The sequence below is a fragment of the Pogona vitticeps genome, chromosome 6, assembly GCF_051106095.1.
Source record: "Pogona vitticeps strain Pit_001003342236 chromosome 6, PviZW2.1, whole genome shotgun sequence".
NCBI classification, from domain to species: Eukaryota; Metazoa; Chordata; class Lepidosauria; order Squamata; family Agamidae; genus Pogona; species Pogona vitticeps.
Genome location: NC_135788.1, coordinates 85972002 through 85993834, shown reverse-complemented (window position 1 = coordinate 85993834; position 21833 = coordinate 85972002). Strand labels below are relative to the sequence as shown.

At 39.4% G+C, this 21833-nt stretch overlaps 2 protein-coding genes across 3 annotated transcripts in view; one reads left to right on the top strand and one right to left on the bottom strand.

Annotated features, from left to right (window-relative positions):
• The window catches only part of NBR1 (NBR1 autophagy cargo receptor), a 32236-nt gene extending 27236 nt beyond the window's left edge, over nt 1–5000 (bottom strand). Inside the window, exons 1-2 of one of the 2 annotated variants that reach the window (XM_020796041.3) lie at nt 4861–5000; nt 1176–1286 (exon numbers count right to left, since the gene is read on the bottom strand). In XM_020796041.3, coding sequence (XP_020651700.3) covers nt 1176–1286; nt 4861–4866 — 117 coding nt within the window. In that variant the 5' untranslated portion in view covers nt 4867–5000. The remainder of the gene's footprint in view (nt 1–1175; nt 1287–4860) is intronic. The other variant, XM_078377768.1, reaches the window with a different exon arrangement.
• Nucleotides 5001–6499: 1499 nt separating this feature from the next.
• BRCA1 (BRCA1 DNA repair associated) overlaps nt 6500–21833 on the top strand; it is a 66119-nt gene continuing 50785 nt past the window's right edge. The window contains exons 1-6 of the mRNA XM_020796093.3: nt 6500–6628; nt 7138–7231; nt 13799–13852; nt 15379–15456; nt 16230–16318; nt 20198–20343. Of these exons, the coding sequence (XP_020651752.3) occupies nt 6607–6628; nt 7138–7231; nt 13799–13852; nt 15379–15456; nt 16230–16318; nt 20198–20343 (483 nt within the window). The 5' untranslated portion in view covers nt 6500–6606. The remainder of the gene's footprint in view (nt 6629–7137; nt 7232–13798; nt 13853–15378; nt 15457–16229; nt 16319–20197; nt 20344–21833) is intronic.

The window sequence follows — 21833 nt, the reverse complement described above, 5'->3', positions numbered from 1 at the left end:
GTTTCGCTTAGCGATGTTTCCTATGGCGATTTTCGCTTAAGGACAGCAATCCGTTCCCATTGGAACGGATTATCCGGTTTTCAATGCATCTCTATGGGAAAACGCGTTTTGCTTAGTGATGTTTTCCCATAGCGATGAATTTTTTGGAACCAATTAACATTGTTAAGTGAGGCACACTGTACTTGTTTACATATTTGCATATGGTTTTGTGCAATTTATTGCATGTCTGCCAATTACAAAATAGAACAGAGAAAAATAAAGCACTAGAGTTCAACAGTTGTCCCTGTCACTTGGTCTGAGATTTCATCAGCTATTACCTGCACAGCTCCAAGTTATCTCTGTGACCACCTGCGGTAGAAATAAACTCTAGAATCTCAAACCAAAAAAATTAAGATTCTTGGCATGCTATTTTTTCCAGTCAGAAGCACATTTCTGTGAATGTGAACTCTGCAATGAAGATTCCAAAATTATCTCCTAGATCCTCCAGACAAAGCAATATATCAATCCCACCAATGGTCTTAGGAAAGCCTGTGAGTACAAAGGCAAAGCAAATATGCGCACAAAGGGCAAAGAGCTCATGATAAAGTCCAACTAAGCAACCCTTCAGCAAAAATATTCAGCATCAATGCAGCTTGCTTGTTACCATATGACACTACTGGATGAATTCAGTCAAGGCTTGTTTTCAGGAGCATTATTAGAATCTATGTATTTTTTTGTAATTTAAAATATATCTGACAATAGTTATTTTGAGGGTGAGAAGGCTCATCTTGTTTGGATGTTCAGAGACTGAACTGCAATCCCAGCTACTTCCCAGTATGAGGCAGAGTGATGGTGTATCTCCTGAGCATCTGTCATCATTCATTAGCTCTAGGTTCCTCAGAGAATGATTATCACCATCAGAGGATCACCATTTTTGGTTGATCTTCTTAGTGAAGACAAAAACTGTGGATGCCAGGATCCTGCATTTCCATCATCACTTACTTTATGCCAGACCTCTACCACCAAGTAAGGGATAATCTGCTTCTTAAACCTTAGAGGCGAAAAGGATGGCTAGTTTGGCCATTCTGAAGTTTCATAGTACACACATTCCTCTCTGCTATCAATCTTTAAAGTTTTATTTCATCTAGTACTTCAGTACTGGCCAATGAATCTCAACCAGCAAAGATGTAACTCACCATGGCTTCTACATCAGCCCATGTGGTATTAGATGGATCTGACACAAGGAAGCTCTGAGTGTCACCTTGGTAGGTGACAGTGAGATGTACCTGTGGATCCATGCTGCAGGACTAAGGAAATAAGATAAAAGTGCCACATTAAACCAAAAAGTTTGGATGTTTTGAAATTAATTTCTCTTTAGGAGACACAGCAATTCTGAACACGAAGACTGGCAGTATTTTAGGACAAATGAAACCAGTGACAGAAAAATGCCACTCACCTGGTTATTCCCTCAGTCCTAGCAATACTTCAGCTTCCCCAAATGCTCTGTTACTGATCTGAAGATGACTTTTGTGGGAAAGAGTTGCAAGGGGTGGGGAGGACTGGACAGGGAGATAGCAGAGGTGGGGTATATTGTTAATTTCCAGAGCATTGTATCAGGGTTGGTTCAGGACCAGGGATTCTTGGTTCACTATATACAGGCAAAGAGCTGGCTGGATAGCTGACTGAGTGAGGTATCTGGCTGACAGCCAGGGGTTGGAAGCTTGGTTCCTCATTGTGTCCCTCAGGAGAAGAACCAGTTTGCATGGCTTAGGACAAGCTGCACTGTCGCAGAGTGGTTCCAGAAGAAAGAAATGGTAAACCATTGTATTTGTAATTATATTTTAATTGTTTTTGGGTTTTTTATTGAATTCAAATTGTTGTAAGCTGCCAAGAAACCTTTGGATAGTGTGGGCGGCACACTACCCAAATGTCTCTTCTGAGTACTCTCTACCAAGGAAAGCCTGGAAAGGGTTCCAATATATCAAGAGTTTACTTGATGTAATTATTATTATACAGGCAAAGCTGCCAAATCTGACCATGGAATCAGATGATTCAGAAAAATATAAGCTACATGGTTCAAGATTTTTAAATCTTGAAGACAGCTTACAGCAGACAGTGAACTACTGCGTCCACACCAGGATGTTTGCATGATTTACACTCTTGAGGCTCATTACTGGTGTTAACATGTCACTACAAAATTCATTTTCTGTTGCTATAACCAACTTGGTTGGATTGCCAACCCCACAACATGTACACATTTATAAATCTAATTGTTTCACTCCATGTCTCTGGGGAAGTGGACTATGGTCTACAAAGGTTCACACTGAAATAAATCTGTTAGTCTATTTCAGCAAAAGTTCTCTGGCACCTTAAGACTAACACTACAGTCTCTTTGAAAATATCTTTTCCACGTGCTGTCCAATTTAAATTAATCTCTGTTTCGACAATTGTCTCTATGGTGATTCAATGGTTCTAGTCTAATTTTCCAAATGATCATGAATGAACCAGGACACACATTTTCCCAAATCCACTAATACATTTTCCCCTAGGCACTCACATCTTTTTTGTGAAAAAGAAATCTACAACATAGTTTTAAATACATTCATGATTTAAATCAATATTGTGTTCTTATGAATCCTAACAGCAGTTTTGATCAGCAAATAATGCAAGCATGGCCAGAAACCCATTGGCATAAGCTACACTGCATATCTCCAGTGACATCATCAGCCAGTGGCCATACACAAACTGTTTCAGGGGAATGAAAATGTTCTAGGGGTCCCTAGAAATCTCCTTCATTCTAAGAAGTCTTTAGAAGACACAGAATGGGGCAGGGGATGATTCTGCAGCTGAAAAACTGCCACTGCTGGACTCTAACCCCACAGACCCCAGAAACACGGGGGAAGGAGGCCAGGAAGACTTTATTTTCACCATAAGGGCCACAACTGATTATCTCATCAAAGATCTACAACACAACTTACACCGGTAGGATTCTGGCCTTTGTGAAGTCCAAATGAGCCCCACTTACATTTTTTCAGAGTTTCTTGGTTCATGATCACCTTCTGTTTTCCATTTATAACTTTTTTGTAAGTCTGATTTCAATAACCATATATTGATTTTCCCTTAGATATATGTATATCCCTCCTTCCCTGCACTCCTTCTGTTACTTATTATGTCACCAAGTTCAGACATAGCTAGTTCAACTGTAGATTATGACCCAAAGACTTTTAAGTGCAATATTTGTTAATCTGAAAAGCAAAGTGTGCTGCTTATATACCGCCCCATAGTGCTTCAAGCACTCTCTGGGCGGTTTACAAGTTAATTATGCAGGTTGCACATTGCCCCCCCCCCCCCCGCGAGCTGGGTACTCATTTTACCGACCTCGGAAGGATAGAAGGCTGAGTCAACCTTGAGCCAGCTACCTGGGATTTGAACCCCAGGTCGTGAGCACAGTTTTGGCTGCAGTACAGCGGTTTAACCACTGCACCATGAGGGTCTTTTAATCAACTACATCAGGACAGATGTTGAAACCTACACTGACTTGAGTTTGCAGCCACTATTCTGAAACTTGTTTTCAACAAAGGAACATGACATATACCTCTATACATGATTTTTAGAGCTTTCACGCTTCTTTAATATCCAGTGTAGTCTAGTGGATAGAGTGATGGAACAGGATACAGGAGGGCTGGAGAACTGATAAGACCACTCTTTAAATATTTCACTTCCATTGAAAGCCCTTTTAGGGTTGCTCTAAGTCAGTTCTGACTTTATGGTACATGACATATATTTTTTCTCCACAATCTACAGCTCTGTGGTGCCCAGTCTGATGAAGACCCGCACAGAGTCAAAAGCTATCTTCTGTTTTGATTTTTAATGGTCTAATAAAAGTTATCACCCATCTTTGCCTTTGGATGGGGCACAAGGAACACACAGTTTTAGCTTTTTGTTTTTGGCCAGAACCTGTTAAGTCTATTTCAGTAGCAGAAACAAAAATAACTGCCAAAAACGCTGATTAAAGTCCCCAAAGCACACACACACACACAGAAATACATTTGTTAACTTCAAAGGTGCCACAATATTTCTGTTCCTGCTTTTGCTTTGCAGTGGCCCCAAGGATAGAAGATAAGAGCATTTTAAGCCACTTAGTGTGCCTATGAAGCCAAGTTCTGAGAAGGCAAAAATTCTGCATCCTCCAACAATAGCCTACCATTAAGTCTACAAACAATCTGATGTACAGAAACATTCGACCAAGGAACCATCTTGCAAAATCCCTGGGCACAGGAAATTGCATTTTACAGGGTGCATACCGGAAATTCAATACCTGTTTGACCTACTTGCAATGCCGGCCAAGAGCTGCTCGCCCTCAAGGCCAACATCAATATCAAAGCATCCAACAGCCATTCACGGGAATTCCATTAATGATACAATTATGTTGTCTACTTCCATGAGTGCTAAGCCTCACTGTACTGTAATGAGTAAACCTGTATGGGATCAGACTGCATAATACCCCTCCCCCTTTCCATATCGAGTGGGAGATCTGAGTAACTTCGAGCGCTACCTCACTCTGGATTTTTATATACTTTTAAAAATTTGCAAACAGACGATAGAAATGTACTAGGCACTGGAGTACTGAGGAAAACAGTCCAATAGTTCTAAAAAAATATGCTTTCTCGAAAAAGCCTGATTCCGATCGCCACGGGAATAGGAGAGAAACTAGTTCAGCCACAAAATGTTTCGAAGGCTTACGGAGGGAACAAAAGTAATTCGGGGGTGCGGCTACTCGAGAAAGCACGATCCTTTACCTCCCCCACCCTCCGCTGCCGACGAGTCCATTAATAAGACAAGTACTGTACAGATAAACGGGCAGGTAGGGGCGGTGCTCACCATCATCCTTAGCCGGTGCTGGGACTCCGGTCAAGCGGAGGGCTCCCCCCGCCGCTCCTGCGCCGGGAAGAAGAGACTCCGGCCCCCTTCGCCTTCGGACCCCCTGAGCCCTGTGACGTCCGAACGTGGCAGATTCCCCCGGCCTACCCTCGCAACAGCGGCTGCTAGCACTTGATTGGGTTTTTCTCACTGCCATTCACCTCCTCTTTCCTTCCCATTGGATGTGACGCGGATAAGGGGAGGGCTTACAGAGGATGGGGGGGAAGGTCTCGGGAATCACAGCAAAAACAAGAAATGGGAGAGATGCGCCTGATTATCCGGATAAGGAATTTCCGGGTTCAGCTTGGAGAAGCCAAGTCTAAATTTACTCCAGGGTTGGAAGTGAAAGCGGCCAATAAAAAAGCAGATTTTTAATATTGCTGTGGTTAGGCGTGTCTGTTCCCCCCCCCCGAAAAAAACACACACACACACACACACACACACACACAAAACAGCAGCTCCAGCAATTTCTTTTCTCCTTAAGCAAGGCCATAGATGATGTCTGAAATCCTGTTGCTGGCCGTAGTAAATTGCAACTAGTGAATTCTACTGATTCAGTGGGCTTACTCTCGTTGCCACCTACGACGCTAAGCAACTGGATTTGAGTCATCGTCCGCAATATTTTCCTAAAAGAATCCCCGGGGATAGTTTTTCAAGACCGTGAGAAAAACGATCGGAGGAATCAAGCACACAGAGAAACTTCCCAGTTCTCGAGTAGAACTACAACTATCCCAATACAGTGGACCCTTGACTTACAGACGGCTTGATTTACAGATTTTTGAGTTACAGACTTCTCTGGCCGCAAAATTTAGGTTTGACTTGCAGCCTGAGATTTGACTTACAGACCAGAAAAACAAAATGGAACAAAAACGGCCTGTTACGGGATTAATCGGTTTTCAATGCACTATAGGTCAATGGAGACTTGATTTACAGACTTTTTGACTTGAGAACCGCCTTCCAATACGGATTAAGTTCTCAAGTCAAGCCCCCACTGTACTATATGTACGGACACGGGGGGGGGGGGGCGCTGCTTCCTACAAAGTTTATAGCACACTTTTGCGTTGTAGTTCAGATTTTATTTGATTATTTATTTTGTGGGTAGAGGCCGTAGTCTTAGGACTATTAAAACAAAAGAGGCAAAACAAATCAGCCCTCAACAGCTTGAACAAATTTAATTTTGGGGCCTTGACAATGGATATTGCCAACGGTCTCTTAATGTTTGACTAAGCGGGCGTCTCCACTAAAGCTTACATTAAAATATAATGGTCAGTCTTTAAGATGCCACATGTTTTTGTCCTTTTTTTTTTGGTATTGTTTTGTTTCTTTGGATTTGGCCTAATATGCCAACTAGCGTTACATCTTACGTAATGGTTGAGTCACCGTTCAGTAAAGTAAACGGTTCAAAGGGTCAATCAATTCCAGATAGGATTAGGAATTGAATTTAGGCCCCTGACTGCAACTCCCAGAAGGCCCGCCCGCTCGGCGCCTGCCCCGCCTCTGGACCCTCGCGCCCCCAAAAGAAGGGCGACCGGCGCTCAGGCTCCTCTGCACATCCCTTGTTTACCAAATAGAGGTCCTTCGACTTGGGCTGCGTCAGCCTGACGAACCAGGAAGCGACGAGGCGATTGGCTGGCGAGCGGTTGCCTAGGAAACTGCTCTGAGGAAGGCGCGAAAAAAGAAGCGAAGAAGCAGCTTGGGCGGCCAAATATGAGTGTTGTAAAGCGTGCCCGTAAGTAAGGCGGCGGCGGGACGGGCTAGTAGTTGGGGGACCAGGATGGAGTGAGGGGTGGCAACGGTGGTAGGGATATATTACGCGAGGACTACAAGTCAGGTCGGACTAAGAGTTCTTCAAAGTGCTCAGGAAAGCCAGAGGGAGAGGTGGGAGGTTATACTTCTCCTTTTAGATCAGGTTTTTTTTTTCTTCAGGCTTCTGGCATTTTGGATAGTTTTTAATAAGTTAAGAGTGGGAACATTTGTGATTCATATTATTTATTTTATTAATTTAATTAAAAAACTTCAACCCCTGCTTTTTTTCTTGAGAAGGCCCCCAAACGGCTTACATCATTCAAACACAATATTTATAGCTATTTATGTAAACATTTGGGTACAAAATCCACTGAACTGAATGAGGCTTATTTCCAAGACAGCTTAGGTGTTTAGAATACTGTACTATGGCAGGAAGCATGAATCAGTTTGAGAATGCTGGACTAAACTGACATGAAGCACATCTATTCAAAGGTGTAGAAGAAGCTATGGATCCCTCCGTTCCAAGCATTGCTGAGGTTCGTGGAACGCTGCTGGCTTTGCAGAAGAACTTGGAATGCCCAATATGGTATGAAAAGTAAAAACTGAAAAATCAGCATCTGATTTAAAACGCAGAATTTAGAATGCTATCCTTTAACCTGGCAGGATTTGAAAGGAAAAATACTGATTTTTGTCAGTAAAATCTATCCTCATTTTTTTGTTATACTGTATTTTGCAAATTTGTACCAACTTACAGCAATCCAACTAAGGGCTTTCAAGGTAAGAGATATTTAAGGAGTCCAATATAAAACATTACTGCTTTTGTGGATTGCATAATATATATATATATATTCCTTGGCACTTATTTTATTTACTGCCTTGTGCATATTAGTTTTATATACCTCGTAATATGTATTTTCACTTATCCATTTGTATGTTTTTCATATTGCCAATGGAGAGGTTTATTTTCAGTTACATGCGGTACTGCTATGGATGTGTTTTGTATGTTTTTTATATTACTCAGGAAGCTTTACTTTTGCTTTGTTGCTGTTCAGCTTCTGTGTTGTTGCTTTTTAGATAACTTGATATTTGATATATTGTTGTGCTCTATTTCAAACATATCAACTATATTTGGGTGAGATCTTGGGTAATAACATGCACAAGTTTTGCTCACCTGTAAGCTGCCCTTTTGTTTTCTTTAAAACTGCAAAATATTATTAGTGATTTCACAATAAGCCAAGATTCAGAACCAGCTTTAAATCCTGTTTCCATATCTTGAAAGCACAATGGAAGGCTATAGCTTATCAATGCCTTCTTGACTTGTTTCCCTGCTTGTGTGAATGGAGGACTGACATGAGAACAAGGGGGTTGTGTAAAGGTGCACAAAACCTATGTTTTTCTGGGTTTATTAAGTCAGGACTTAATCATCTGACTCAAATAGCTATTTCAGAAGTGTCAACTGTAGTCCCTCATTTATGTTTTCTTGTGACATTTCTCTGCTGTCTGTCTAGATTAGCTGATTTCCACTGCTTGTTCTAAAGATCTCTGTGATTATTAATGAAAATGCCGGGATTTTTTTAATTGGAGATCTTCAGGTGTTTCAAATAATTGCCATAGCTCTTATCTTTATTGAAGATTGGCTGGCTAAATGGCTCAGTGGTTTAGGTATCTGGCTGCCAGAGGTTGGGAGTTTAGTTCCCCACTGTGCATCCCAAGAGAGCCAACCTGTGTGGCCATGGGTAAGCTGTACAATCCCAGGATGATCCCAGAAGAAAAGAATGGTAAACCACTTCTGAGCATCCTCTACTTAGAAAACTCTGAAAAGGATAGCCATATGCCAGAAATGACTTGATGGCATATGATGATGATGATTGAGGATTATAGCAGTTAAACCAGCTTGAAAGTTGTTTGAATTTATACTAGAAATATCCCCTTGGCCCGAGCAGATACAGTATAAAACCCTGGTAAAATGGAGCTAAAACCATGCATGCCCTTCCCGAGTCCTAAGTTCTGCCATATTTGGATTGGAGAATGCTGCTTGGATCATCTATGATAACTTCCTCCTCCTCCTCTTAGTGTGTAGTGCTGTGAGATATTTGTTGTCATTGCAGGAAACACTGGGTGGCGCCAAAATCCAAGACATTATACACCCTGCATTACCAACAGTACAATGCTTCTTCAAATTACTGTAACTTTCTTTCACCTGTAAAGAAAATCAGTCTCATTTTAAAACTCAAGCACATGTGCAGAGATTGCAGGCAAAAATTTAAAAGTGTCAATTCGTAGAATCCTTTACTTTTAAATTAGCCTCAGCAACTTTCCAGTTCACTTCAACTTATGTTGTCAATAGATACAAATAGGGTCCTGTTACAGAGATGTAAAATTTCTGGAAATTTTGAAGCCATGCATATAATATCACACTGTAGCAAGGGTATGTGAAAATATATGTAGTACTGTTCAAAGCAAAAGTTATTTTACTGCTTTATCAATATAAACGGTGCCAGACAGATTTGCACATAAAATGTAATTTTTAAAATATGTAATTTTATGAAATGAACAGCACTATCCTATGCATGTTAACTGAAAAGCAAGAACTATCCTATTTAATGAAGCTTACTTTCAGATGAGCATGTACAGTATGTCAGTTTGAGAGAACAGCAGAATGGTCTACCAATGAAGGGATATGGTCAAATTCTGTGTGCATTTTCCTCGGTATTGGACTCACTGAATTCAGGAGGATTTTCTATGCATAAGATAACAGTTTCTGTTAGACTCTGGCACTGAATTCCCGGCATTCTTTCACCACAACTTATGGGCGGCTTAGAGAAAAAGGAAGATTCTTTTTCAGTTCTTGGGTCATCTTTGGATTTGCAGTACGGTGAAGTACAGATTGGTCCTCCAGATGTTGTTGGACTGCAGTTTCCATCAGTCTTCACTGGCATAGCCAATGGTGAGGATTACTGAGAGTTGCAGTCCAGCAATATCTGGAAGTTTAAATTTTGCTTATCGCTAATTTAAAGAGATGTTTCTGAAAATAAACATCTCATCTTGTTTACATGCTTATTTGTAGCGAGTATATCAGAATTACATCACCCTGTTTTCCATCTCATACGTCCAATGAAGTGGGCTAAGAAGGTCTATAAAAGCTTACACTAAAATATAGTAGTTAGTCTTTAAACTGCCACAATGCTTTTTCCCCCTTTTCCTTTTGATTTTGCACCATAAACAAATATATTGATACTGTTTGGATGTTCCTTTTGGTCTATTGCCAAGTTCCAATTTTTTTTTTACCAATCTGGAATGTTTTGTTTTGCGTTTTTCTCAGGCCTTGCATGATATTCTCCCTTGCCCTTCTTATTTTGGCCCCTTCTTACCCCAGCTCTTTCTCTCAGCTCTACCTACTAATGTGCTGTAGTCTTCTTATCTCTGCTTTTTGACATATTATCTGCTGTGAATCCTTTCCAGCTGCAACTGTGTCATAAAACAAATAATTTGTTGCCATACTGTTGCCAGCACCTTTACTATGAACAATTAAAAACAGTATAGTAGGGCCCCCATATCCATAGGATCATCATCCGCTGATTCACTTATCCATGGTCCAAAAATAGTGACGAAAAGTTACTTTTCAGAGCTTTAATTTATGTATGCAACATTCTATTTAAGTCTCTGGATTTTAGAAATATAGTAAACAGCTATATTTCTAAAATCTACAACTGACACTTATAGACCTTTGTATGCTTTATATAGATGTACAGAGTGCATGTTTACAGAGTATGTACAAAATGGCTTGAAAATCAGTGTAGCATACCTGGGACAGGTTCAGTTTGGCTGTTAGAGCCAAATTATAGACTGAGCACTGGAAAACTTGGGAGGCAGCCCATCTAGGAGAAGGAAAACTCCGACTTCAAACCCCCACTGAGAAGCCACCATCGTTGTCCATGCCATGAGGGAGCAGGCCGGGTAGGTGGGGCTCGTCAGCCTTGGGAGGCAGCCCATTTAGGAGAAGGAAAACTCTGACTTCAAACCTCCACTGCCTTGTGGCTATATCCACTGATGGAAAAGGCTTCAGGAGTTAACCTTGAGGCAAAATCCGGAGCTGGAGTTTGTGTCATTCTGTCAACTCCTGCGATGTCACTGGAACCAGTTGTATTGGCCATTGCCTCCCCATTGGACTATTTCAGCAACATGGAGAGAGGGGATTTGCTGCTTGGGTAATAGCCTATCCTCCATATTATTTTACTCAGGCTTTGTGCCCTGAGTAGGACACTCCAGCTTCACATACATTGCCTAAACCCCAGACCCTTTTTCAAGTCCTATTTCTTGAGACTGAAGGATCCCTATGTATGGGTCCTCTTATTTCCTGTCACAAACAGCTGTTTATTCAATTCTTGTTCGTAATAGTCATGGTTTGCCATGATAGGTTATTCAAACATCACTGACTGTGCTGATTCAGACTGAAACAAAATATAGTAGATAAAAATCAATGGCCAAAATCAAATTGCTTAGCACAGTAAGTCATAACTAGAGTAGAGCCATTGAATCAGTGCGAGACTGGGTGAGTCAGCTCCTTTGTAAGTTCCAACTTACTGTGCCAAGCAGCAGAATTTCAGCCAACAGTTTAAATAAGAAAAATTGATTTTTTAAAATAGATCTTTCTTTTAAAAAACTTTCTTCTATTTTCCTTCTTTGTTTTTAAAAGACCCATGTCATGATTGTGTTATAGAATGGTATACTATACAGATGAAAAATAACAGACTTAATTATCTCTGTTTTCTGTTTTTATTCCTGGATCTTTTTTCCCTCTTTCAGCATGATGCAGTGCTGGAAGTTCTTGGAAGCTCTATTAAAATCCCTGGGATAACATTCAATATTTTCTTTGAGTAATGCTGATTCCTTTAAAATGCCATCCCTAGTTATGTTCCCTCTACAAATTTATGTGGATATATCAGGACCTTACTTCTTTTTCTGAAAGTGAAGACTTTCAGACACTGGCAGTATGAATGAAAAGACGACTGCTGGAGGTGGAGTCAGTATCAGTAAGGAAATCATGTGAAATGCATGTCAAGGCTATAAAAGCAAGAGTGTCCTTTTTGGGAGAAAAATTTCATGATTAATTTGGGAGAAAACAAATCTCATGATTAAATTGTCTCTTCCTAAGTAATTATTTAAATTGGGATTAAATCATGATTCAAATTAATTTGGTATAAATCAAATCCACCCTAGCAAAAGCTGTTTTGATATGTTTATGGCGAAGTCCACTTACTGAAAACTATGCCATGGCAAACGATAGTTACTGCAAACCAGAAATTGAAATCGGTGTGCTTAAGGAGAAGAGAAAGTGTGTATGTTTATATAACATTTCTATTAGCAAATCATAGTTTGGCTGAGCATGATCTGAGCTATAGACTGGTCCTTATTTTTGATGCGGCCTAGGCTTTGTTATGTGCCATCAAGTTGGAGCTATACCAACCCTAATAGCGCTTTGAAAGTAAGTGAGATATTTAAGGAGTACTTTTACCAGTTCCACACCCCCAGTGAGCCTCCATAACTGAATAGGGATTTGAACGCAGGTTTCCCGAGTCCTGTTCCATCACTATCCACTACTACACTGGATCTCCTGTAGGCGTAGTACCAAACTGAAAAGATATACATTTTACAACTTTGCAGACAAGACAAGCCAAAGAAAAGAAGGGCTTCTTTTCAAATATTATAGAATAAAACATGGAAATGGAACTGGATGGAAGGTTTGCATGAGACATTTTGCTAAAGGTGCAGAAAGCACCTAAAATGGGTTTTTCTTCTTTTCCAAAACATTTTGGAAATAAAAGTTAATTTGGGGCAGAATTTCCAAAATCTGTCACAAGAGGAAGATATATTAGCTAATTCAGAGCCAACTACCAGTATAGTTATAAGTTATCCTAAATCTAAATTACAACTCCCTATTTTCAAAAGCCAATGTGATATGGTGAATAGAGTGATGGAATAGGATGTAGGAGACCTTTGTTCAAATCGCTACTCAGCCATGGAAAGTTCCCGAGTAGGGGCTAGCATTGATAATACCACATCTTAGATATCTAACATATCTTGAAAAATCCTGCTAGGATCACAATTTGATTGCACATATGAATAAGTGTACAAAATAGGGCCACATGACAGTGAAAAAAACAGAGCAACACTAAGTATATTGCTACAAGCTCTGATGTTGGTGTTTCCAAGTAATCTAAATCTTTGGTAATGTAAGCCTAACAGGGTGGATAAAAATCAACATTTTTAAAAAGCAATTTGATTTAAATTTTGAAAATTTGTTTTTTATTTAAATAATTTTTAAAAACTGATTTTTAAAATTTAAATCGTGGTTTAAATAGTGATTTAAATTAAATCCACCTTGAAGCCTATTTAAAAAGGAAGAGGGGGAAGGAGTAGGATGTCCATTCTCTCCCAATCTCAAGTTGTGACTGACCGCTTTCTTATTGGCTTTCTCAAATTTCCTTCTAGTGGTTTCTGAAAGTTGCCATTTTTTAATATTAGATTGTCATTCCCTGATTTTTTGCACTGAGACTGACTTAGCTGTCTTATGTTGATGATAATAGTGGATTTGATAACATATCATTCATTTAAGAGCAGGTGAGCTAGTCACTACAAATGAGTCTGTGATGATATACTGCTTATATTGGATCCAATATAAGCAGTGTACCATCATAGACGCATTTGTAGTGACTAACCCACCTGCTCTTAAGTCCACTATTGTTAGAGGAGTCCACTAACTTATTTATTTCCTCTATTATCACAAATTATCACTATTATCAAGTGAATACTGTATAAGAATAGTGTTGCTATCTGGTCTTGTTGCAGCTCCTCTTCTTTAGATTTACTCCTCTATTCAATGGTCTTTGTTCATCTGTCCCTATATAAGACTTGCTTCTAAATTTTTTGGAGTGTTCTCCACTGTATGTCTTACGTGCCACCCATAGCCTTTTGTCCATAAAGGCTTGGTTCAGTTATCAACCTCTTAGATTTTAAGGATTAACGTCCTGGAATGTATTTATTTAGTTATTGGCAGCATACTAGAGTTGCTGTATCTCTGGCACTGGCTCTCAGCATTGCTTTCAGGATGCAGTATTTGAAATGGCTCATTTTGATGTTTTATTTGTTATAGTCTTGATGTGATGAAGGAGCCAGTCTCAACAAATTGTGCACATATCTTTTGCAGGTAAGTTTCTATTTTCAATGCTCAGATCTTGGTTATATAACATCAAAGGAGGAGCAATTCATCCCCTTTACATATAGATATTCAGGATAAATCTCCAGCATTTTCAGTTAGAAGGGCTCACTTACTGCTGGAAAGATTTTTGCCTGAGATATCAGGAATCACAACTAAATGAACTGTTCATTTACAAGAAAACAACCTAAAACAAAGCATGTTTGAACACATGATTATTCTGAGGTTGTCTAGAGCTAAAGGCCTAGTCTTTCAGAGTTCCTAATGATTTGTTTTCTAAAACGGATGGACTACAATTCAGATACAGGTTGTGCTTTACCAGTAGGTTTATGGTTGTCTCTACGTCAGTGGTTCCCAGCCTTGGATCCCCAGGTGTTTTTGAACTAAAACTCCCAGAAGCCTTCACCTCTAGTTTGTGCTGGCCAGGATTTCTTTCTAGGAGTTGTAGTCCAAGAACATCTGTGGACCCAAGGTTGGGAAGCACTGCTCTGCATAGTAGATGGGACCATGGAGTAGATCTAATTGTAGGGAAAATGCTTTGAAACTCATCTTTTTATTTTGTTACGCAAGCTCTATTATATCCATAAAATGCCCCATCATTGGCATGGGAGTTGATGTTGATAAAGAGTTTTTTTCCACACATGTAGTAATGTGAAGTGGCTGCCAAATTCTGCAGGAAAGAAAAACTATTTAAAACTAAACATTAAAATATACCTCCTAAGTAGTTCTTATAGAACACTATTTAATGTTTGACAATGACAAAAAAGATCTGCATAAACAACATGGTTTCTTTCCTGAAGGTCATTAATTTTCCTGGAAGTTGATACTTATGGAAATAGTTGTAAAGAATTTTCCCACATGTTGAAATTTACTGGAATAGCATTCTATAATCTATCATATATGTGATGATGTATTTCCCTGCTTGAAGTGTTAATTAATTAAGCATTCCTATTTAAGGGTTTGAGGGAACTAGATTTCTTTTTCTTGGTGTGACATTATTTACCTCTTATGTGAATGGAGACTTTTTTCTTCTCAACAATCACTTCCCGTCCACAAGTTATTTTGGAATGACCTTCAAGATTTTATAAGCTTGTTATATCTTCACTTTAATTACAGAACTGAAGATTCATTGATGTTCTTTGTGTGATTTGTGATATGTTACTATTTTTATTTGACCTCTTTGACTACTTATTATATTTATGTTATGCTTGTCATTATTGTTAAACCTTGTAATAAAGAAAGAAAAATAGGATAATGTAGGCTCCTGCAAGGTCATTATGTTTTTCTGCTTCCTGAAGGAGGAACACAGAGAAGCAAAGGTTAAGAAATGACAACACTGTTGCAGGACTGGTAAGAAGAAAGGGTTGAAATTTCACCTCCTGGAGATCCAGTTGAAATACTAAACAGAGCAACACATGACAGAGCTACTTGGTTTCTTGGCCCAGCATGCAAGGGCTTCAAATAAGAACAATGTTTCAGTCCAAATATTTAAAATTCTTGTTTCTCCCCTTTCCTAGGTTCTGCACATTGGAGCTTCTTAGACAAAAGAAAGGTGTATCACAGTGTCCACTTTGCAATGCCAAAGTCACCAAAAGGTAAATTCATGAAAGTCAAATGTAATTTTATCATTGAGGGAATTAATGAGATGGAACAACCTTGTAGAGACTGTGACTTTGTCTCAGGAAAGCAATGGTACACACAGGAGGCTGGAGTCCCCTCCTGCAATGGCAACAATATGTTGTATGTGTGAGAAATAATGCAGGACATAGGAGAGATATACAGTGGTTTATGGATATTGGGGAGGTTTATAAGGAATCCTCTGCTTGCTTCTAAAAGTATATGTTTTGCTAATAAGAAAGGAGAAGCCAGTGAAGTAATAAAGTTAGAAGTTAGCATTCTGACAATGGTTTGATCCAGCCTTCTCCAGCCAGCTGCCCTCCAAAAGTGCTGGCTGGGAAGGATGGGAATTATAATCAAGTGCAATTGGTTAGTGCTTAGTTAGGGAAGGTGATTGTAACACATTGCTGCTTCCTTGAGAAATGGACATCCTGTACAAAATTGCCAGGAAACTGCTGTTTTAAACATCACCTGCTGTTCTGACAGTAAGCCCCCTTCAGTGTAAATGGCTGCGAAACAGAAAGTAAAATGCCTGCTGTCTCTTGGCTTGTTCTAAAATGAGTAATTCTTTAATTAGACTGCAGCATCTCAGAAACTGAAGCCTCTACTCCTTGGAAACCTTTATTATTATTGTCTTCATCATTCCATTTCATCAAGTATCTCCCATCCCAGCTCAATTGCTCAGGGAACTCTTGAGAAAATTATACATTTCATCCTTTTGACTATATCTGTTGTTGGTTGCTTGTTTCAGAAGTCTAAGAGAAGATGTCCGATTTAAGCAAGTAATCAAAGTGGTGCTGGAAATCATCCATGCATTTGAGCGTGATACGGGTCTCAAATGTAGGTATTCTATTTTCACACAATCTCTGCCAGAGTTTGCTTGGGGAGAAGAGGGCAAGCTAGCTGAGTCAGAATTACTTTCTTAATGTTATAACACAGAATTCCTCAACTGATTTTCTGCCTTGCGAACTTGATTCCCAGATTCTGATATTGTTCTTTGCTTGAGTTTCAGAAGTCTACTGCTTTGAACTCATTGGAGAAAATGTAGGATACAAATGTAAATGTGATTATAGCGATGGTAGTAGCAATATAAAAATAACTTACAACAATGGACAGATAGCTAGTCATATCAGTCTATCATTACCTCACATCTTGTCTCAACCTGCAAGGTTCTCAGGAATATCTTCTGAAGTCCTTTTTCCATAAATCGGGTTCAAAGAATGAATATAGAGAGAGAGGGCTGCACATGCTCTACATCTTTGGATCCCCCTTACTCTTAAAGGCTGGGTTCTTCCAGAGGGAATATAAGACAGTATTTGGGCAAGTACTTGATCATTAGGAGAAAGAGGAATCTTTGTAGAGTGCCTATGTGGTAAATGAAGTGTACACTGAAATGTGTTATTTAGTTGACATGGAAATAATGCATAAAGGTTTCACATGTTGTTACTAATTTGTGGAAGTCACTGATGATGGTCCTGCAAAAAAGTTATCTGTAGTTCCTAAATTAGTCAGGGCTGGCAACTTTGTGAAAAACAGATGTAATGTTATAACAGGTTTGATCATTCAGATTATGCTGCTCACTAAATGGACCCTTGGTGGTAAAGTTTTCTCCACACACACACACACTCTCACACACGTGCACATAGCTGTCCTTTGGCAATGACATTTTCTTCTATTCAAGTTGCTAGTGAATTTATTGTTCATTGGGGTAGGAAGAGATTACCAAGGGGTATTAAGGAAACAGGATGCTTCAGCTCCTCCGCATCTTTGAGTCCTTCTTTAGCAGTGATCTTTTCTTTAACCATTGTTTAAGTCAATAGAGAGGTTTTTTGTTCAGTTGTTTAAGGAAAGAAGGAGAAAAGATTACTTGTCAGAAATGTATTAAAATCATAGCAAGTAATAAAAGATAACACAACTGAGATGACATTTTATGTGAAGAATCAACATTAGACATTAGACATGGGGACAAATATAAAAACAAATTGTGATATTGAACAATATCACTGATTCATCAGATATTCGTTGCTTTGTATTCTTGACGTCCAAAGACGCAACGAATATGAAGCAACAAATATAACCATTTTATATTCGTCCCTTTGTCTGTCAGGCTTCCCCCATCTTCCTATGCCTGGGTGGGCATAGAAAGAGAAGGGAAGGGGACCCAAGCCATCCCCCAGCCCTGCTGCCTTCGCAAAGACAGTGGGCTGAGAGGGACCCAAGCCATCCCCCAGCTGCCTTTGCAAAGATAGTGGTCTGGGGGATGGCTTGGGTCCCCCTTCCCTCCTCTTCCTAGGCCCCTGTGGCCTACGGAGCCTGTGGGGGCTTGGCTTTTTTTTCTTTTAGATTGCCCCACAGACTGTCTTTTTAAAAAAATGACTGGACGAACCCACAAATTGATTCGTGGTTCGTTGGGCCACTGGGGGGCAATTCATCAAAGCTGATGACCCATGAACCAAGACACACTTCATCCCCATCTCTAATCATCATTAAGATTTTCTCTTATGTGCCTTACTCTAAACAGGTTTTCAAGCTCTCTGATGTTTGGTGGACCAAATTAAACTTTTAGCCTAATATTCCAAGTCTAGTTGCTTGTGATCATTTGAAATTCCCACAGTCCATGTAGAAACTCTTACACATCAGCATACTCTCATGTGCAGCTTGATTTGACATATGCTGGAAAGATGGTCAATTTATAATTAAACTTCTTGCACTAGGTATTGGTTTAGATGTTAAAATATATCTCTTTCAACTTTTTTTATCAGTAGCTATTTTAGGTTTTACTTATGGCAAACTTCTGTTTCCTAGCTGGTGTGAGAGTTGTTTACTCCATTTTGAAGGAGAGTTGTACAAAAGTCCCATTTTCAAACATTTATCATAGTTAGCCTTAGGTTGCATCTGTAAATTTTTAGATCTTTAGGTCATGAGGAAGTAGCTTTTGAATAGGGCTGAGGGCCACTGGAATCCATGCTTCTTAGGTATACATATACAGTGGTGCCTTGCTTTACGATTGCCCTGCATTACGACGATCTTTTTGCAATTGCAATTGCGATCGCAAAACGATGGTCTGAATGTTTTTTTTTTAAATTTTTTTTTGCTTTGCGATGATTGGTTCCCTGCTTCGGGAACCAATTCTTCGCAAAATGATGATTTTCCGATAGCCGATCGGCGGTTTCAAAATGGCCGCCGGGTAAATAAAATGGCTCCCTGCTGTTTTCTGGCATGGATTCTTCACTGCACAGGCAGCAAAAATGGCCGCCCTATGGAGGATCTTCGCTGGACGGTGAGTTTCCAACCCTTTGGAACCCATTAATCGGGTTTTAATGCGTTTCAATGGGCTTTTTATTTTCGCATTACGACGTTTTCGTTTTACAGTGATTTCGCTGGAACGAATTAACATTGTAATGTGAGGCACCACTGTAGCTCTTTAGAGATGCTCATAGCTCAGTTCACTCCTGATGAGTTCAATGTAGCTTGCTCACAAATTAGTAGTTACAGATTTGCAACCTAAATAATGTTTTAATTGATGTTTAGTGTTAATAGCAATGTTTTTATTTAAATCATGTTCCATAAAGTCAATTCTGGATTATTGCGACCCTTTTCAGGATTTTCTAGGTAGAGAATACACAGAAGTGGTTTACCATTCCCTTCTTCTGAGGGCACCCTGGGACTGCAGCTTGCCCTTGACTATACATGCTGGCTGTGCTCACAGGAGGCATGGTGTGTAATTGAACTCCAACCTCTGGTGTCAGAACCTCATATGGTGAAAAGGCACAGGCTATTAACCATTGTGAGAGAGCATGTTATAAATGTGGGATATGTTCTGTAAGTGCTGAAGCAATCAGTGTGAAATTATTAAAGATATCTCCAGATTGAGAAATATAACTAGCACTGCAAAATGTCAAAATTCTGGATTTAACTGGCATTTCAGATTTTAGCATTTCTGAGATTTAAATACTCCAGTGTCAAAACCATAAACACCATTAGATGACTAATTGTTGTCATTGGGATGCACGTTTTGATTACTTTAAAGCCATTTACCAGGATCATGATTCAAACTGAATTAGGAGGTGGATAACTAACAGATGTAGTGGCCAAATTTTTGCCTGTAGTACCTGCTGTTGGCCTAGAAATGGCAAAAAAAGGCAAAATAATAAAACAATCTAGTATTGTTTTTTGTTGGAGGGGAGTTGGAGGATACCTCTCTAGAGCAGAAACCTCATCTGCAAGCCTCAAGGAGCCCTCAAAGCAGTGTTTCTTCAACACTCTTTTTTTACTCTAGTGAGTCTGAGGGTTGCAAAAAAAAATGGTCTTGCAAGGGTAGTACTTTTTCCTCCTTTGTTTAAATGCACAAAATGTTATGTGCACAAATCGTTTCTACGCTTACTGATCATTCATCTGAATGTGGCCACCTCGTGATATCTTAAAGTATAATTCCCATCATCTCCAGTCAGCATGGCATGTTGGTGCAGTTACCATATAAGGACTGTTACTGATCACTGGAGGATGCCAGGATGGGAGTGCCTGCTTTAGACGGTTAACAACTTCTTGCTTCTTTAAAGCTAAGCTTCTTTCTGATAGAATCTGCTTGGTTGCATTTGCGAGATCAGGACTTTTAGAAATATTTTCTACTTAGGTCAACTTGACTTATGAATTCTTTTGCCATCATAATTCTGCAGAGTGAAATGAAGATCTGCTACTTACCCATATTTTTGTTCTCAGTTTCAGATGAGCAGTGTTTCCCCAAAAATGCCAAAGAAATTGCTTCTTTTGCAGCCCCACAGAGTGAACAGCTGGTTATTGACAGCAAAGGCTACAGGGACAGACTGAAAAGGGTGAAAGCAGGAAAAAAGGGAATTACCTACTTGGTGAGAGAGAATTCTTTCCTTTTGTTTTTTATCCACTTTATTATTTATTACGATTTATATGTACCGTAACATTTATATCCTGCTCTACAGCTGGAAGGACTGTCAGAGTAGTTTATATACCTATATATATAAATAAAGACCAGACAAACTGCCTTTAGGCTTACATTCTAAATGATGCATTTCACAATTGAAAGGGGGGCGGCGACAGATCATCTAACCCCAGTAGATTCACTTTGATTTTAATTTTATAAATCAGCACTTATGTTGGTCCTCCTAGACTTAAAAAAAATATAATAGTACGTAGTCTTTCCTACTTAGCATAATTACTTATTTTTAAGAAGTGTCTCAATGAAAGCTGTTTTTGTTGCTTTCGGATATCAGAGCTATAATGCATTTTAATAGTCATCGAAATTGCTGCTGGGAGGGATATTTTCCCTGTGAATGCATAGCAGGGAAGCATCAATGAATAACTGCCAAAAGAGAGACTGCATAATAAACCATTGCGCTTTTAAAACTAAATGGCCTTGGCATTGCAATCACCTTCAAGAAACTGGAGAGCAACAATACTCTGGTCATTCCAATTATTACTTCTTTTCTTTTCTCTGGCTCTTGAGCTGCCTTGAAATAAGACCATGGTGCTTGCTGGTGGCTTCCCATAGGCCTGTTGTTTGCCATTGGCTTACTATGTCAAAGCTCTGTTAAATAAAAGAAACCCATTGGTCTGAAAGAAACATCAAGAGACTCATGAAAATAGTAATGATTGATTGATTTCAGTGTCCTAAACCATAGGGCAAACTACAATAGCTGTGAAGTTAAGAATTACAAAGTTAGACAAGACTGGAAGGTCAAGAGATCAGCTGGCCACTACTGGGATCTATAGAAGAAGGGGGTTTGTGTAGGAGCTTCAACAGGGTGACCTAAAGCCTGAAGGATAAATAGATGGCTATGAATGGTAGAGAAGGCTCTCCCCCTATTAAACAAAAAATGGGCTGGTAGTATGAATTCTGTTGTGGCTGTAAGAGTGTCAGTATCAGACAGGAAGGCAGACAAACTTCCTTCATGATCTACCATATTTAGATTGCCCATTCATCTGCCCACCCACATTCTGCAGATTACTCTTCATTTCTGATTGCTTTGTGCAATCGAAGTGTCTGTGTCGATTCATAAAAACTTCTCTTAGTCATCCTGCCAGAGAGAGAGATCTTTCTGTGGTAAAAATTGTAAACATATTCCTCTCCAAAGGATTAGCTTTGTGAATATAGAGGCCTAAAGGGTCTGTCATGCTTTTAACTACAAGTTGTGCTTTAATTTTATAGTCTGATTGTGTTTAGTTGGTTTAATTGTGTTTTAGCATTAGAAGTTTCTGTTTTCGTCTGTGCCTGTTTTTATCTATACTTGTTTTTAATATTATTGAAAGGTACATTCAGTGCCAGTTACAGGGGGAAGGCAGAGTATTATCAAATTAAATGAGCTTCTAGATGGCTCACTGA